Here is a 19,030-nt window from a genome sequence, read left to right on the forward strand (position 1 = left end):
CCACGTATTAGGCTGTGGGCACCACAGGCGCAGCGCGTGATTAGGACGGACTGGCATCGTTAAATTTTTCTAGAAATAGTATTTCTGTTGATGATTTTGTGTGTGCCTGACTTTTCTGGTTTTAATATTATTTATTTTATCTATTTATTTTTATTTATTTAGAACACATACAGTCATTCATACATATAACAAGGGTGCATATAAATATACGCATGCAAACTTACTCTAAAAAAAGACTAGGAGGTTCATAAAATTCAGAACAGTCAAAATAAATAACACAAGCAAAGCTATGCTAAGGTAAGGCTAAAGTTACATAATACAATAAATATTAAAATACAAAAGTATGCAAAGGTGGTAGGTAGCTACGAAGATCTTTATAAAGCATGTGGTAACAAGTGAATTTAGAATGAAGATGTGCAAAGTTTATCATAATTACATAAACGATGAAGTTTAGCTATAAAACATTTAACTTTTTAGGAAGTAAGTAAGGTTATAAAATAATTTTCATAAAAGGTTTTTAAGACTATAAAGAGAACTATGAAAGGGATCTATCCTACTTAGATGTCTATTACAATACTTGGGCACTCTATATTGTAATATTTGTAATGGTAGCATACCTCGTCTTCTGCAGTGAAAGGCTGGACTACCAAGTCGTGGCCGCGTCTGAAACCGTTCCATTTCTCAGTGCCCCTGTACCACGTGACTTTAGGCGGTGGGGAGCCCACGGCGCCGCACCACAGGCGCAGCGCGTCCTTCGGTCGGACGGGCACCGTTAGGATCCCATCGATGACCTCACCGACGTAGTCTTCTGATTCAAGAAACCTTTTAAAGAATGTGATTGATTAGAATTTGATCGACTACATAATTTTAGAATAGTGTGTTTTAGTGTTCGTTTAAATCAATATATTATTGATCGACTACATGGTGGAAATAGCGAAAGATTGTCAAGTGAGCTATATCGAGAGTCGAGACGCGCGGTAAGGTAACAAGCTAGGTTCACTAAATTCAAGACAGAAAAATTTCAGCTGTTTTGCAGTTCGTCATTAAGCTTCGGTTTCACCGTTATCCTAAGCTGTGTGTCACGTTTTTAAAATCCGGAGGGCATTCTCAAACAGTCTAAATTGATTATTTATAGATGTTCCCACGCGAAGTTTGAGAAGAAAAGTTTTATATAAAATATCTGCTTTCTTAGAAGGAACGCAACACAGGCTGGACAGCCGCACTCCCACTTTGATGTTTCTATAACCCGCCATAAACATTGTTTTATATCGTAATCAGCTGCAGAGAAAAGTATACCCCCTACATAGAAATTTGTAAAAAAAATACAAAATCATTTATTCAGCAAATAGGCCACAGGGCCCCACTTTTACATGTCAACATTACAGAGTATTCATTAAAGTTAAACAAATTAAATTAATAGAAATATTAACAATTAAAAATATTTAATCATATTAGCAAAGTAGCTATACACTGATATAGAGTTAGAGATGTATAAAGTCTCTAAATGTCATATTATTACTAACTATAAAATTAATACATAAAGAAAGCACAAACAGATACAAAGAAAAAAGGAATCTATAATAATTTTAGAGTTGTAAAAGACTGTTACAAGTAAAGATATTATACTTAATCAAATAATCCATGGAGATGTATAGGGTCTCCAAGAGTCAAATTTTATAAAATTAAAATATTTAAAAAGTAAAAACCTTTGTCAAATCATACAAAAAAATACAGAAAATGAACAGCTAAATTATACATTTCAAGAGATGTACAAGTCTCTAATTGTCAATCATGCATATGCAAGGGGGTATCATTTTGTCTGCAGTTGACTGTACCTGTACTCTCCGTGACCCTCGTGCTGCACCCGCAGATACGTCCTCTCCGGGAGGTCGACGCGCTCGTCGCTCAGGTTGTTGGTCGCCGTGCAGCCGTACGTCCCGGTGTCCGCACTCGTCGCGTTGTGGAGGACGAGGACGCCGTGAGGAGTCTCCACTGGCTGTCGCACTCCCTGAAATTTTTCAATCTCACAGTTAACCATAACACCTGGGACCTTTGTATAAGGTCTTTCGGCCCGGTACCGCAGCGAACGTGGTAACTGTTCGGTGTTCAAACTCGGTTCAACTTGGCAGGCTGGGAGCACAAAAAAAGTCCTTGCCTAACCTCCACTCATACTTACTCTTAATTAATTTGACGACTCTGTCAAAGAAACGATTAGTGACTAACTTAAGAAATATTAATCATCAAAAACCTCACTTTGACCTCATTTCACCTTGACCAGTTCAACTTTAGTCCCTCTCGGGAGAGCAGTAGCCCCAGTTGTCATACATGTTCCGTACTCCTAGAAGACAACGTGAAAAGGAGAGTAATATCCAAGGACCAAAGACATGGAGCTCACCTGTACTTCCTTCCACCAGCACAACAGTGTTGTGTAGCTGGGTCGTGATGACTCTCGCGCGTGTTGCGACTGAGGTCTATCCACGCGATGGTCAGCTTAGCCGGGTCTCGGATCCCTATTAATCAAACATATGGCAACATGGAGCTCACCTGGACTTCCTTCCACCAGCTCAGCTCCGCCGGCGGTTCCGACAGCGGCTCCTTGCAGTGCAGCACCACAGCGTTGTGCAGCGGGGCTGTGATAACTCTGGTCTCGCGCGAGTTGTGACTGAGGTCTATCCGCGCGATGGTCAGCCGAGCCGGGTCCGAGGCGAGGCTGATGGCGCCGTACCAGACGACGCACTAGAATAATACAGAAATGTCATAAAAAGAAAATAGGAGTTAGTAGTATAGGAGGTAGGGCATAGGGCAAATCTAGAGCAGAGCCCAACTGGAGAAGTACCTCCGCCTTACAGAAGAACGCAGCCAAACAGCACTATACCCTACTCATAGTGTTGTGTTCCTGCTGGTGAGTAAGGCTGCCAGAGCTCTACGAGGGTGCGGTGTGCTGGTAACGGAAGGACCTACGGAACTACTTTGTTCCGTCTATTGTCCTTGGAGTCGTAGGCAACCCGAACCGTCCTTGGAACTTGTACACTCCTTTTTGCTGTGTACTTAACAAAGCAAAAGGGAGTGTACAAGTTTCTAATAGATTGGCAACTGCTTAAGTTGCAGGCGTCCATTGGTTACAGTGACCGTTTTCCATCAGTTGGACCATATGCTTGTTTGCCACCGACGTAGTATAAAAAAAATCTCTCCATCCACAAAACATTTGTAATGACAAAATGTTATATTTTTATTTAAATACCCACTCCTATATGATATTAATGACACTCCAAACCGTCTACCTATTTAATGTTCAAGTCGGAGCAAAGATAGCTTACGCGAGCAGGTTATTCCTGCTACAACCTAAATGTTCATGGATTATCACCATCAATTCATATTGACGTAGTAAAACAATAACATATTTATCATGTAACTTATCTTCTTGATCAGATCATTGTCTACAGTCATGGCCTCCACTGCAGCACTTAATTAATACCGATGACAACTTTGGTTATGAGTGAAATACCGGACCTAACGAAAGTATTCTTAATGGGATACCTAACCTAGTCACAATTTTATCTTACCAGTAAATAACGTACTAACGTTAAATCTAAAAAAAACACGAAACAGTTGCTTATAATTATAACTTACTGAATACGCAGGCTTGATTGAAGCGTTCTCATTTTTGGACTTTCCGTTGGAATGTAAAGACTGTAAAGTTATGAAATTTTTCAGGAATGCTGAAGTTCGAAAACACGGTATTTCAGTCATGTCACAGAATCGACGATATCTCTAATTATAAGCAGTTAATAGACCAGGGGGCGTAGCCGAATGGCATTACTGCGACGCGAAACGCCACCGAAACGCCGCAGAAATGTAGTCTAGCTCTGTCGCGCCAATACGCAAGAGCGATAGAGATAGATGGCTGGGCATTTTCCCGAGAAAAGATTCAGACAAAACTCAGCCAGTCCTACACATTTACGACGTAAATTTGAAAAATTAAGGCAAAAACTGGACATAAAATAGATTCAGTTTTGTTCAATTTTTAATAAACTATTAGAAATAAATTGACTAAATCATCATCATCTCATCTGTATTCCCGGGCGAATACAATCTGGGTGAATTCAAGTCAAGAGTGAAAGGCTGTTACTGAACCAGTGAGCTACAACCTCGGCCTTGTCGTCACTTTCCATCAGGTGCGACTAAGGTCAATCACTGGCCAGTTTATAATAAAAAAAAAAAAAAAAAACTAAAATTTCTTAGAACTTTTTGCATAAAATCAATTTTTCTGTGCCGCTACCCCTAGTTTTCGACATATCCTAACTCGATCGACGACATTTTAACATTGTTTTAAGGTAGTTCAAGAACTTTTCCCTATTTATGTTGTTTTGTAGTGGTCAGTTTCTTTATGAAATATACATTATAAACATGCAGCGTTAAATATAATACTATTCAATATATTAGAATATTAAATTTTATCGCGTCCCATGATTTAACGTAGAAGTGGAAATCCATTTTGTAACCATTATTTTCAAAAAATAAAAAAGTAAAATTTCCAAAATAGTGTATAGTATCACTTCCTGGCAACACTAACGTTAGGCGCCATTTAAAACATAACAGGGTGGCTAGCCGAATGGCACAATCGCTCACGAAACGCTCACGAAACGAAGCGCTAGTAGATATCTATCTCTATCGCGCTTGCATTGGCGCGACAGAGCCAGCGGCGTATCGCTTTCGTTTGGCGTCGGAGAAATGCCATTCGGCTACGGGGCCAGGTCAGCCTTTTTAAATTTTGCATCAGGCGAGGTCAAAACGTAACTACGTATCTACTTTGTAACTGGTGATTTAAGAAGTGTAAGATTTTTTTTACTTTTAGATTTTATTTGTTTTTCAATATTTAATAGGTTGTTTATCGATTGCATTATTCAGCACAGAGAAATACGTTCATCGACCGACAATATTCAAAGTATTTGATCGTGAACCACGGATGCGTTGCTTCCGCTTTGTTTGGTTACATATATGTGGAACGCCATATAGTTACAAAGTGGAAATATAAAGGCGACTGTACCAGATGACAGCTTGCACCTAGGGATTGCAATTGCTGGATCCAGCATCCAGCAATCCAGCTGGATTCAGCGCATTTTTCGGTATGCTGGATCCAGCAGCCAGCGCTGGATCCAGCGCTGCGGATCCGCAAATAAAAAAATCTGCAATAAAATGCGTAATTAACTTTAATAAACTTATTTTACGTCATGTTTAAAACGGTTCCGCGTTCCCGCGCGTAGCCCGTGGCCGCTTAGCACAAAATAATTCTATTTCGCTACAATTGTGTGTTTTTTTTCAAAAACTTAAGTAGTTTAAAACTGTTACTGAAGATCTCAAAATATATTTATAGTATTTAATTATTTACTGTTACCGCAAAATTTCTTTTAATTTTCAACTTATGTTTAGATCAGAATATTGATTGATGTTTGTCTACGTATAATATACCTACTTAGAGGTTTATTTTTTCATAAATATTAACTAAGTACTAGTAAGTAAATTAGTAATTTTCAATGTGAACTAGTGAATGCCCAAATGTTGTGCCAAAAAAGCAGGCCATGTCTGGTTGATAGCATTATTTATGTACCTACTTATTGTAGTAGGTACCTTCGCATCATCGTTGTTACACTTTTAATGACTTTTTTATTTATGTAGATTGCTTTATGGATTAAAAATGGTTACAAAAACTAATGCCAACTTTTTACAAATTAATTTTAATTTTTCTTCCCTGTTAGAAGGGAGCAAAGTAGCAGTTTTCTGTTCACGGACTATGTTGGCAGTATAATCATATATGACAGAGTCCAGTTAGGGGCGACAACGAGCGAAACGAGGAGGGGCGTGTTAGGTTGACCGTGAGGAAATGAAATGTAATAACAATAAATTAAAAAATAATCTTGTAAAAAGAGTAAGTAGGTAACTATTTAAAAAATATATATACGTAAGTAAAATACGTAATTGCATCCCTGTCAATAAATTTAGAAGTTCATAGGAGACTCAGTATTGCATATTTTTCGAAATACGCCATAGATATTGTCGGTGTTCAATAAAACATTTGGTATATACAATAAACAACTAGTTGTATATTACGTCAAGTAAAACATTAGATAACATGAAAGTTTGTTTTTTTTTAAAAAGCCTTTTGAAAAACACTAAAAACGGCCAAGTTGGTAGGTACATAAATGCAAGGTTGGCAAATTAAAAAAAAAAAAAACAATATGATAATTTGGGAAATGAACATTCGGCGGAATTTCCGCGAAACGTGCGTTGGGAAGTGATATTCGGTCATACAATTTTCGGAGATAAATAAGAGAACCGTTTTAAGTTTTTTTTTTATAAATTATGCTGACAAAATTGCGCGTTTTCATCCTTCCTTTCACTATTTCAAATAATTTTAGTAATAACAGCCCTATAGTAGAGCAAAATGTAATTTTTTTTTGGCATTTTTTCTACCTGCTGGATCCGCGCTGGATCCAGCTGGATTGGCGCCGATCCAGCAAAATCCAGCTGGATTGAAAATACTGCTGGATTGCAATCCCTACTTGCACCCGAAAAGTACAAAGTATAGATTACATATGTGGTCGATGTTTTGAAAGTGATTATTACAAATAAATAATTGGCACACCTAATTATTGGAATCTCTTTTTTTAGTTAGACCCATTAGGGTGTTTTTATTTTTGGCAAATGTGAATTTGCCTTTAGTTTTCCACTTTGTTACAGCAGTGTTCAGTTTTGTAACTATCCTATTTTTCCTTGTGAGAAAGTATTTTTATTAGATTGTGAATTTGTGTAATGATGCCTAATAAAACTGATTCATATTTCATGTACTTTAATTTAAATGAATAAATTACAATAACTGTATATATACAATTTATCCTAAATAAGAGACGCTAAAAATAGTAAAAATACCTAACATAAATGGCTTAAAAATGGCCTAACATAAATGGCTGATGAAAAAATAAATTCCTTTCAATTCCACTTTGTAACCGTGATTGTTCTCGCGAAAATGCCCAGCTACGAAAGAGATATTTATTACCTTGAGCGTTTCGTGAGCGTTTGTGCATTCGGCTACGCAACACTGGAATCTGAAATAGACCAAGCCGAGGCGTCTGACATGTAATTTTCCATGACGATGATGAGTAGTCGGTGATCACATAGAGCTTTCTAAAGACACCTAATGAAGTGTCGAACGCAGGCCCGATGCAAAGTGTACGTACCATGCAAAGGTAACGTACTCCTTTATTAGAAAAATTAATTAAGACTAAGATTACGAGCAACTCTGTGTGTAGCTTTAATGGATATTCTGTCAATCATCATCATCCTCCTTGCGCTATCCCGGCATTAGCCACGGCTTAGCATCCGCTTTGACAACTAATCCCGGAGGGTAACTAAGCCTTATTGGGATTAGTCCGGTTTTCTCACGATGTTTAGTTGTTTACCTTCACCGAAAAGCGACTGGCAAATATCAAATGAAATTTAGCACATATTATAAGTTTCGAAAAACTCATTGGTACGAACCAGGATTCGATTGATAGTCGCACGCTCTTACCGATAGGCCACCAGCGTCATAGATATTATGTCAATATTATTTGAAAATTTAAAGCGTTTTAATAGGCTTCTTTAACGTAAATAAACTGCTTAAATGCAGCTCATTTTGAGGATAAATTCAAGGTTTTATAACCACATTTATTGAATATTTACAACAAACACAATTTCCGCAATAAGACGAGGGTCGGTTGTGTTAACAGATTGGATAGGCTTCAATTTCCGGTTGTAGGCACAGTCACCAACAAAAACATGTTAGGAAACAAAAGCCTATCTGACATTATCTTAATTATTGTAGCTCCGTAAGAGGGTGTCACATATTTTTGAATATACTCTGTCAAACAAGTCTAATAAGAACTAAGAAAACTATAGGTATTCTTTTCTCTAGCACCCTAAAGAAAAGGATGCGTATAGTTTTCTTTATTCTTATTTACCTACTGACAGACTTGTTTGACAGAGTATACATAGTAATATGTTATCGCTGGTAACTGTACGTACCTACACCAAGTCGTTTAGGCTATTAACAATTTGTTCATGTGAGAAGTAAATCGAAGGAACTATATTACTGGACACCTGAAATGAAAATGAAATGAAATGAAAATACACCTAAACCCTTGGTTTAGTCAAAATCCTCTGGTTTTCGAGATATTTACACACTGAGAGAAATTTGCATTGTGCAAGTTCGACTTGTTGCGGGTTTATCCGTTTGAAACAAAAGTATTTTAGTAAACGGAATAAATTACAATATTGATGATACAAGTCAAAATTGTACGAACAAGATCAAACTTGTTAAAAGATATTTGATTGAATTAGCCAAACAATGTTTAAAACAATATTAGTGTGATACTATACAGCACGACCACGGATGATTTTATTAATTCTGTTGCGGTACAAATTCACAAAAAAAAAATGTACTTTTTTGTACCTACGTCTAAAAAAAATGTACCTTTATGGTTTTGAAGTTTCGACATAGGGGCCGTGGTGAGTCTCGTTTTAGCCTTTGGATTTGGATACGGAACCCTATAAAAGTGGGTAATTGGGGTAGGCATTTACTCGTACTTGAACGAAGCATATCTCGGCTTAACTTCAAATAACCGTAATTCTGCTTCTAGCTTTTATTTTTATACCTACTCGTACCTACTCATTGACTGTGTATTATACTTAATAGCTTGAATTACAAAGGTAATTTATTTCATATTTTGGTTTTAGAACTTTTAGCTCATTTATGTATAAACCCACGCTCGTATTTTAATTTTTTTCATTGTTTAAGTCACAAAATAATATTATTAAGTAGGTACGTCGTAGTTAAGTACGCAAAAAAGTTCCAATAAACACGAACATTTTATAACGACATTTTGTTTTTGATAAAAGGTTAAATAGGTATTAAATGAGATTATACTTGTGGGTCGGAATCGGAACGTTTTCTCGCAATGTTTCTCTTTCTACTCGTCGACTTTAATCTGTCAATTAGGACACCACAGACTGAACTATAAGTGCTGACTTTTCAGTGTTGGGTTGTCTTTGACACTCAGTCAACTATAATATTTCATTACACTTCACTTTAGTTAACTGAAAAAAATTCAAAAATAGAACTTCATACAAGTTCTATACTAATTTGCGATAGCTGGCAAAATTTTCTGCATCTGAAACACATTTTTTTTTATCTATCGCGTTATCGACCAATCACAGGGGGCCGATTTTTGAGACTCACGGCGTTCGAATTCAGAAAATTGTCACTGAAAATTTTAATAGGCAATTCACCGTTTTCAACCGGTATTTTAGTGACAATGAGACTAAAAAATCGGCCCCCAGGACGGTTATTACAAACAATTGGTTGCCAAGTAGTGAACGACGCCATCGCCATTAACATAAATTTTAACTTGAATGATGATATTTTTCGTCCATTGACGATGAAGATCATGACTCATAGAAAAAGTATTGTATACAATAGTGATATAATTAAGCTTTTCACTCTCGTACCGTACTATTAGGCCACTCAGCAAGCTTCGTGGCCTAAACATGGTACTCGACTGAAAAGCTTTGTATTATATCACGATTGTATAAAATACTATTATGTATGTACTTAGGTCAAAGAATATAATACTCATGTAGGTACTAAAGCCCGCGCATACACTATAACTACACATGGCGCCACAAAAAATGTCTTATAGCTTTCGAATATACATACTTGTAGATGGCGTTAAGTGTCACTTTTGACATAGATTTATGGCTCGAAAGTGACACTTAACGCCAATCTACAAATAATCGATGGCAACAAGGCATTTTTTTTTCATGGCGTTCTTAGGCGGTCGCATTTTTATGTATGATCTTCTTATATTTAATCTAGAAGTTAACAACGATGTTGACAACCTCGCCGGTTTAAATGTAAACGTCAAACTTCGATGAACACAACATCACCTTCAGAACAAACGTGACCTTTACTTAATACTTTATAGAGGCAGGGTATTCAAACTTATCTTAGCCTGACTCTTAAGCTTTTAAAAAAAAATGATCCGATTCCCTCCTAATCCCTCCTTCTCCTTTCCATCTTCGAACGTCTAGGCGTGAAGAACGAATGCACCCGTATGCGGTTAGTATTCCATTTGTCCGCACAAATCGATTTGCCTCATCCTTTGTGATGCGGACTGCAAAGGAATGGAATGCGCTCCCACCATCTGTGTTCCCAGATAAATACGACCAAGAGTGAAAAAGCTATTACTGAATCGGCGAGCTCCATCTTAGACTCTGTCTTCACTTTCCATTAGGTGTGACTAGGGTCAATCGCTGATCAGTCTACAATAAAAAAAAACTTGGCACTGATGTACCTAACATAGAAGCTATTACATCTTCCTTCAGCGGCTAGCAAATGCCATTACCAGACCAATTACATAGATGACGGTTGTGCCAAAAATAACCATTTGTAATTTCCGCTTGAGCGCTGTCTTCGTTTGGTATTTGACAGCTAAATGACAGTTCGGTCGATAAATCCCGTTTTACCTACCTTCCTTTGTTGAAAGCTCGTAATGTGAGAACACAAGTACACAAGTATGAATCACACATATAAACATGCAAAGATTAGGTACCTTATGTCATCCTGTAGGTGCGCTTTTTTGAACTAACCCTACCACAAAATTAAAATTTTGAAGAAACCCCCGACCGCGACATAGTGGCTAGATTTTCATGAAACATGGCTAAGAACACTCCCTACTAACTCAGCTTTAAACAAAAACAACTAAATCTAAATCGGTTCGTCCGTTCGGGAGCTACGATGCCACAGACTGACTGACTGGCTGGCTGGCTGGCTGCATGGTGACGCTACTGCTTCATAATAAATAAGGAGTTATATCATACTCGTAGTTAAGCTATGCCGTGTCCAGGATAAAATGAGCTAGAAGGTGATCGACAATTAATGTCCGGGTGCCCGATTGATATTCCGAAATAAAATACGCCGATTTTCGGTACGCCGACAACGATTCGCCGACATCTTTTTTGGCCGAATAACGAAAGGAAAATTCTCATTTCGCATAATATTCGTTCGTAAACGGTATTGATAAGCAGAAATTTGATACGCCGATTTACTTTTCGTCGAATAATCATTTTGTAACTGTAAAAATTTGCCGACAAAAAATTGGTCGAAACACAATAGGTCATAGTGATCGTTTGGTATTTTTTTTTGGTGAGTTGGAACTTGCGTACAAACTGTTCTTCAGATTCAAAAATCTCGTTTATAAGAGTAACTCACATTTATTTCAACTACTTTATGATATTAATCATCATATTCTTAGTAAATTATGTATTAGGTATTGTTTCCAACTCACCAACATAATGTTGCCAGTATATGTACATTATTACCGCAACTAAAAGAATTTAACGTTATACATTGTTTAAGAAAAAAAAAGTGTCTATTAAGTGCGTAATTTTTTTACAACAGCGATAATTCATTCATTCTTTCGAATTAACATATTTTAACAATGTATAAAATGTGAAACGTTCTTCGACTAATCGTGGCCTAAACGAAAATATTACTTTGCTAAATGAAAAAGGTCCAACAATAGTTCGGATAATTTGCACAGAAGCGAACTGAACTGTATACGAACCAAGATTCTACGTAACGTTATTCGACCAAAAGTGACAGCGATAGTTTGATTATTCGGCTAAATGGCATTCGGCGAATCGTTGTCGGCGAATCAATAATCGGCTAAAAAATTGTCGGAGAATCATTAGGGAGCCTAATGTCCGTGACCGTACTCACCTACAGATAAGATGGTACTTCGTAAAACATGGACAGCAGTTCAAGGTCGAAAAGTCTTATCTGTGCTAGCGCACGCAAAGGGAACTCAAATTGTGCCAAACGAAACGGAGCCGATAGTTTGAACGGGACAGAGTCCGACAACTGATACTAACTGTTCTGCTACTTGAAGATCCCGTGGTAGCGGTGGTGGAAGATCTTACACTACTTACACTACCATCATATTATAACATTACTTCAGAGATCCTAGCCTGGTATGCCTTTCTTCTTGCTTACTATAGTAAAACTATACACACCTGATATAGCGCGTTCTCTGCGCCTTCTTTAATATCTACCAGCAGCCTCGTGGTGATCTTGTCTCTGTCGCTGATGCCCTCAGCATCAACCCAGGTCTCCCCAGGCCGGTCGGGCCGCCATCGCCACGCCAGCCGCTCGCCTGGCACATTCACTGCGCACTCAAATGTCACCTAAAACACATAATAATTACGTACAGAAAAGATAAGTACTTCCTACAAAAAAAATAGTTATTCAGGGACCGTGTTTCCTCTTACCAACGCATCGCACTGTCCCTTTCGGCTTTTAGCGGTTGTTTAAATCAAGTAATAAGTCAAACCTAAGAATTTCTCGTACCAATACTAAGCCGTACGGAGCAGAGTTCGTCCGAAAGAAAAAGTGTCTAAGATGGCCCGGGAAAAATAAATTAATATACTTACTACATCGCCAACCGGCGCTGTCACAGGCTCAGGAAATTTTGTGAACTTCCATTCCAGTTCTGAAAAGAAAATAAATAATTACTTAAAATGATACGGAATGTTTTTATGTTTATATGTTTTTATATTGTTTTGTAAATGTTTTTATATTTTATTTTTATATACATCATTATTTTGTAAAATACCTAGCCTAAGAAGGAAAATAAATACTGAGAAAATAATACGGAAATAATTAACATGATGACAATAGAATGACAATATTTAGAAGGAATGGAAGTAAAACCACTAAAATGCACTCAGGGCACGCTCATATTAGGCGTGCAGCGGGGCGGGGCACGCGGTATGCATGTCTAACAATTGAAACTCATACAAGTGTCCTGAGTCGACGCTGCGGTGGGTGGACGCATGCTCGTCCGCCCCGCCGAGCGCTCCGCTCCGAACGTCCACTCAGGCCTCACACTACGACTACCTTTGTTCTCTCTAAATCAAAACGGGGAGTTCGGGGAGTGTGCTCAAGAGCTACACGAGCTTATTCCACCGTCCCCATTCTACCATCGAACTCTTAGACGCACGGCAGGTCTCCATCCTTACTTGGTGGATATTCCACGAATCCGCACGAAGCGCTTTGCTTCTTCTTTTCTTATGCGCACTGCCAAGGAGTGGAATTCCTTGCCGGCGGCTATATTTCCGAGCTCATATAACCCGGCAACCTTCAAATCAAGAGTGAACAGGCATCTTCTGGGCGAGCTCACTCCATCGTAGGCCACGTCTTTGCCTTTGGCTAGTCTGTGGTCAAGAGTAAGCCCATTTATAATAAAAAAAAAAAAAAAAACGCTAAAACCAAGCTGAAACACGGTCCGAAAGAAAGAGCTTCTCTCCTTTCGCCGACTTTTTGTAAGTCAAGGAAACGCTAGAATTAAAGCACCAAAAGAGCTTATAGACTTCCCTTGTAGACTTATAGATTTACTTTACTAGGTAGGTGTATAATACGTACGAAATACGAATGTCAAATAACAATCGGAAATAAATTCCCGCAGGGCTATCACATGATTGGCACGATAAGAGAGCTTATAATTAATTAACGTTTGTATCGGGACGTGTGTTCATCGCTTACCGAGAGAGAGCAGTCGAGCTCTTAGAGTACCATAGAGAAAGCATACCTAGACATATTCTAAGGGTTCCGTACCTCAAAATGGAAAAACGGAATTACCTACTCCTATGTATATCAAATAAAAACAGATAATAAACAGAATTTACTACAAAATCGCATGTGCCAATTTGAATATTCAGATGAGGTATTTAGTAAGTAAGACAGCATAGTTTATTTTAACTGGGGCAAGAGAAGCAGTTTGAGGATGCCTTACATTTATTTTATAGGTTTTAGAGCGTTTTCACATTATCCGATCCGGTATGATATCGGATGTAGGGCGGATAGATATCAAATTTGTACAGGATGACTGCTAATTCGATCGATTCCTTTAAAAGGGGTTATTTGCAATGTTTTAGCCCAGTCAATTAAAGGTAGAAAAACAGTAGTTCTGAGTTAAGTTAGTTTTTATATGTTATAGAATAACCCCTTTGAAAGAATAGATCGAATTAGTAGTCACCCTGTATATTAAAGGCGCCATCTTGGGTATCTGCCTTTCACATCCTTCCTACATCTTTTTTTATGAAATAGACAGCAAACGAGCGGACGAGCCGCCTGATGGGAAGCAGTCATCGTCGCCCTTGGACATAAGCAATCTTATTCTTGTCACTCTTGTTACAACAATAGGTACCCCATCTTACAGCCTGGCAAAAAGAAGAATTAAAAAAGTGGCAACATCGTAGCGTCACAGTATAATAAAGAGTACTATGGTAGCGTCGTTCCGTCTGACATAATACGAGTAATTCAGACAGTATAGGCACGATAGTACTCTTTATTATACTGTGGTACCTATAGGATTCCGCAGAGCAAAATTATTTGGCAAGTAGGGATCCTATATCGATAAACTCAACTATCGATACTAGTTTTATATACTTATACTAGTGATCGCCCCCGACATTGTATGTTTTTTATTCTCTTGTTCAACATAGCACATTTTAGACGAAGTGTGTAGATCGCCAAATGAAATTATATTATGACCCATATAACCTCAACAAAAATTGAAAAGTCATTTAGCCACCTGAAATGGATTTATGAGCCAAGACGGAGACGGTTAACGCCCGAAAATGTGGAACAAATTCTGTTCATATAAACAATAGGTAGTAGATGGGATATTCAAGTAGAAAAAGGTTCCCATATAACCATAATCGGTCGCCGTTCCTACGCAAATCCTCCTATTTTGTGTACACACAGGTCTTCGGGTCTCAATGCTTAGTCGCAGTACGGTCGACGTTTAGTCGCGGCGACCCAAATGGGGACGATTGGTAACAGGCACAAATGGTCACAGAAGTGACAGAAGTGTGCACTACGCGTGCACACATTGTTACCGTTTGGCGACTACTTTCCCAAAATCATTCGTTCATTTCATTCTTTTCAAATGGCGACTGTCAGAGACGTCAAAGTAAAAAATAAATAAAATCATTTGACATTAAAATGTAATGGCGTAAGAATTTGTTAAAGATAAATATTGTTTGCATTTGTAATATAATGTGGGCTAATTACCATGGCCAATTAAATTGCTCGAGTGATTTCATAAAATAAGTCTAAATTTATCAACGCGCCATCAATTTACCTCAGTTTAACCAGTAATAATATTATTGACTACTCGGTGTTTGCGTGTTATGTATATTGATTGGTGAAGTTTTAGTGCTCCGGTGCATATACTATACTGAAATAATAAAAATAATGCCTAGAAAACCAATAAAGTTGTTAAAATATGGATTAAGACGGTAATATTCCATGTAAAAAACAGTCGCCAAACGGTCACCAAACGTTCGACAAACGGTCGCAAAATGGTCGCAGCGTACACGCGTGACCGAAAGCAGTGAATATTTATTATATTTTCAAAATGGCTTCTTGTATTAATTTTTTTCAGGTATCCTCAAACTTTATAAACAATTAAATATGCCGTCGTACTCAGTTGCCCTCACTAAAGAAGATTAAAAAAAATTGTAACGTGCGTACCGAGCTGCTGGGTTGTAAAGGATCGGGGATCATATTATTATGGTCTTCTATAGAGCAACTAGTATTTTGCGGCATTTCACAATTGACACTTGTTGAAGTAGTCTTCATTAATATTACTATCAACATTCATTTTTGTATAGATAAGTGTCTACAAATTTGTAATGTTAAAGAGACATAAATAAAACGTAGTAGAGTAAATAATGTGTTTTTTTTGTAACCCAAACAAAATACTTGTAGATACGAGTGCGGAAAAGAGGAAAATCGATACGAGTAGCGATAAATTAATACACGATCGAAGGGAGTGTTTTAAATCGACACGAGTTGTGAATGTCCTTTTCGCACGTGTATCGTACGACGATTTTCAGTGCCTAAATCTAAGCTAAGAGTTTCGACCAGACAAGAAGTCTACTACCTCTACTCTCTCTCTACTATCTATGAATATTTCTATCTATTCGTAATAAAAAACTAATTTTCTCAAACATGGTATGAAATATTGATGTTATGTGCCTTATAATTGGCAGCGAAGTATGACGTTGCAGGTGCGGCTAGGACGATTGATAGATAATGGAATTTCATACAAACCTTGCAGGCCAAGGCCGGCAAAGTCCTCTTTTTTAATTTCCAAACACAGATAATTGTTACATAACATCCAGGTATTTAGCCAATTAAAAAAAACTATAAGGGGCTTTATAGACGTGCCGACTGCAACTGGTACGGGCCCTAGACAATATTTGATTTTGGGTGCGTTTTCATACAAAAAAATTTTTTTTCGTTTTTTTTGAATTTTTTTTTTACTTTTTGTTTTTTTATAAGCGTATACGGGGCATCAAAGGGGAACGAAAATTCGATTATTTTTGCGCTACGACGCACCCTTTAGGAGATACAGCCATCCAAAGTTACTATTTTCAGTAGACTTTATTTATTTCATACCATGTTCATGTTCGTATCATTCTTATTTCTGGACTTTGTTATCAATAGATTCGGTTATATTTTATTTACAACAACTATAAGAATGTCCTATAATATTTATTTATTTATTTATTATATTTAATGCCATCAGTCAAGGATACGTGGTCAATGTCGTGTCGTCGAAAGGGCGCGCAAAGGTCGGTCGGGCCGATAAAGCCTCATGAGTAGAGTACCTTAGCTAACGTCAGAATCGCTTACGCCAATACCGTTATCGTAGCTCTCTCTCTATCGCTCTTCCGTATTGGCACTATATAGAGAGCAAGCTACGATAACGACATTAATATTAGCTACCGGCGCATATTATGACAGAGGGCTAAGGGCAGATACCAGATCCCGTGCTGTTCTCCGAAAACAATATTCGAAGACCTTCCCTCGATTACAAATGAATGAAGATTGGCGTTTACAGTCGATTGAGTCGATCCTATTTTTATCTAGGATCAAATGTATGGGACAAAAAATAATTCTGGGCTAGAAAAACTTAATACAAAAACTTGCATTCATATCCAACTTACGGTAATGTATTTACTAAAAGCCACGTGCCGCCGGTCACAAAGAAAAATATATTTTAGCAAGCGGGTGCCACGTGATCTGCCGAAATGTGACCGGCTCAGCGACAACCCGCACAAACTCTAACTTTTACGAAGTTTATGAGTTTGAGTTTTCATTTAATTTACCTTAAAGGTTAAAGGTGGTCTTTCTCACCAAATTTAGATAGCAACGTGATTTTCCTAAATGTCGTTCTGAAGCCATAATAAATTGCGATTAGGTAAAGATCGTTTCTGGTGTGTGGCGACGAGTTCAGAATTTTGAGAATACAGGCATACCTAAGTTTGAATATGGACAGATCGCCCAGATCGGGACCTGTGACTTCCTATTATTGACACGACCCTATAGAAGTTTGAAGTGATGCGGCTAAGACGTATTGTTAGCGTTTGCCTTAGTAAGTTTTTTAGCAACTTCGATGCAGTATGGTAGAAAAAATGTACGATCCACTTTTCTTATACAAATTGTCTGCAATTATAAATCCGCTCTCGAATGATCTATTTTATCTTTTCATAGAGCCAACCAGTCTTCTCTTACATATCATATCACCGATATTTACAGAGAACGAGTCTTTAACACATAAAGAATGGAGGTTACAATCGACTGAAAATGAAAAAATGAAAATGAAAATGAAATATTTATTTAACATAAAGATTTACAGACAATTAGTTCTATGGTCCCACACTATTAGGCGAAGTCTGTCCCGTGGAAACCAAGCAATTACGGATTAACAGGCCATGCGGCTTAGGTTTGAAACAATGCAAACAAAAAGTACCTATTCTAATTAATTTTAAAACTATTCTAGTTAATATTCAATTAGTATTAAACTATTTAACTTAAATTACATTGCAGTACCTATGTAACTACGCGTATGTGAAGTGCAGAAAGGGGAATGAATGTGTGTGTGTGTGTGTGTGTGCGTGCGTGCGAGCGTTGTATGTGTGTGAGTTTGTGTGTATGTTAATATGCATATATGTGTGTAAAAAGCGTCCAAGCCAAGATATTACGATATTACATGAAGTATTGATTCGGTTTTATCGTAATCCCAAGTTAACAGAAGAACTTGCAATTTCTTTTTAGCCTCTAGGACGGTGCAGCTTCCAATCTCAATATTTTTGACGAGTTGGTTGTAAATAAAAGGCAGAAGGAAGTTAGGAATTGCTTAGCAAAAGTGGTTTTAACTGCAGCGGTGGGAACTTTAAAAATTCTCTTCGACAACATCTCCTCGTACGACGAGAGGTTGATCGTGGTCTTGTGTACGCGCATGGCGGCCCGCAACAAGAACAACCCTCTAACGCTGAGGACCTGGGCGTCTCTGTACAAGTCCACAGTTGGATACCTGCGAGGTTTACGCAAGGACACCTTTAGGACAGCTCTTTGGGCCCTTTCAAGTATCAAAAGAGTTGTACTGTAATCATACAATCCTAAATCACTTCATGATAGGGATTGCTATTCGGTCCAACGTTTTAAATCGACACGAGTATCAAAACGCTTCATGAAAAGCTTTGACGCCTCGAGATAATCAAATTGGAACCTTAACCTACTGTTCCTAAGTTTGATTTTGTTCTATCTCCTCTAATTGAGAGGTAAAAATGCGTTTTGTTCTTACTTGCATCAAAATTATTGGTATCACCAAGGACGATATAACCGGGACAGACAAAGCACATACAAAAAGCGTACCCCTGAAATGTATGGACCTTTTAGGCTTAAAGCTAGATGGCGCTGTTTCGCAGCCTGGAAGTGGCCAAAATCATATTTTTTTGCGTTTATTTTTTATAAGAGCCAAAGACATATATATAACTCCGTATAGACAAATAAAGTCTAAGAAAAAAACGTACCTCAGTACCATACAGAAAAAGGTACGGTGGCCTAGATGGCATTACACCT

General features: G+C 37.8%; 1 protein-coding gene across 1 annotated transcript in view; it reads right to left on the bottom strand.

The window, feature by feature from the left end:
* The window catches only part of LOC125235125 (interference hedgehog), a 142,815-nt gene that overhangs the window by 54,166 nt on the left and 69,619 nt on the right, over window positions 1-19,030 (bottom strand). Inside the window, exons 3-7 of the mRNA XM_048141559.1 lie at window positions 12,526-12,584; window positions 12,109-12,279; window positions 2,545-2,736; window positions 1,836-2,008; window positions 618-822 (exon numbers count right to left, since the gene is read on the bottom strand). Of these exons, the coding sequence (XP_047997516.1) occupies window positions 618-822; window positions 1,836-2,008; window positions 2,545-2,736; window positions 12,109-12,279; window positions 12,526-12,584 (800 nt within the window). The remainder of the gene's footprint in view (window positions 1-617; window positions 823-1,835; window positions 2,009-2,544; window positions 2,737-12,108; window positions 12,280-12,525; window positions 12,585-19,030) is intronic.

Source organism: Leguminivora glycinivorella, chromosome 17 (genome assembly GCF_023078275.1).
Source record: "Leguminivora glycinivorella isolate SPB_JAAS2020 chromosome 17, LegGlyc_1.1, whole genome shotgun sequence".
NCBI lineage: Eukaryota > Metazoa > Arthropoda > Insecta > Lepidoptera > Tortricidae > Leguminivora > Leguminivora glycinivorella.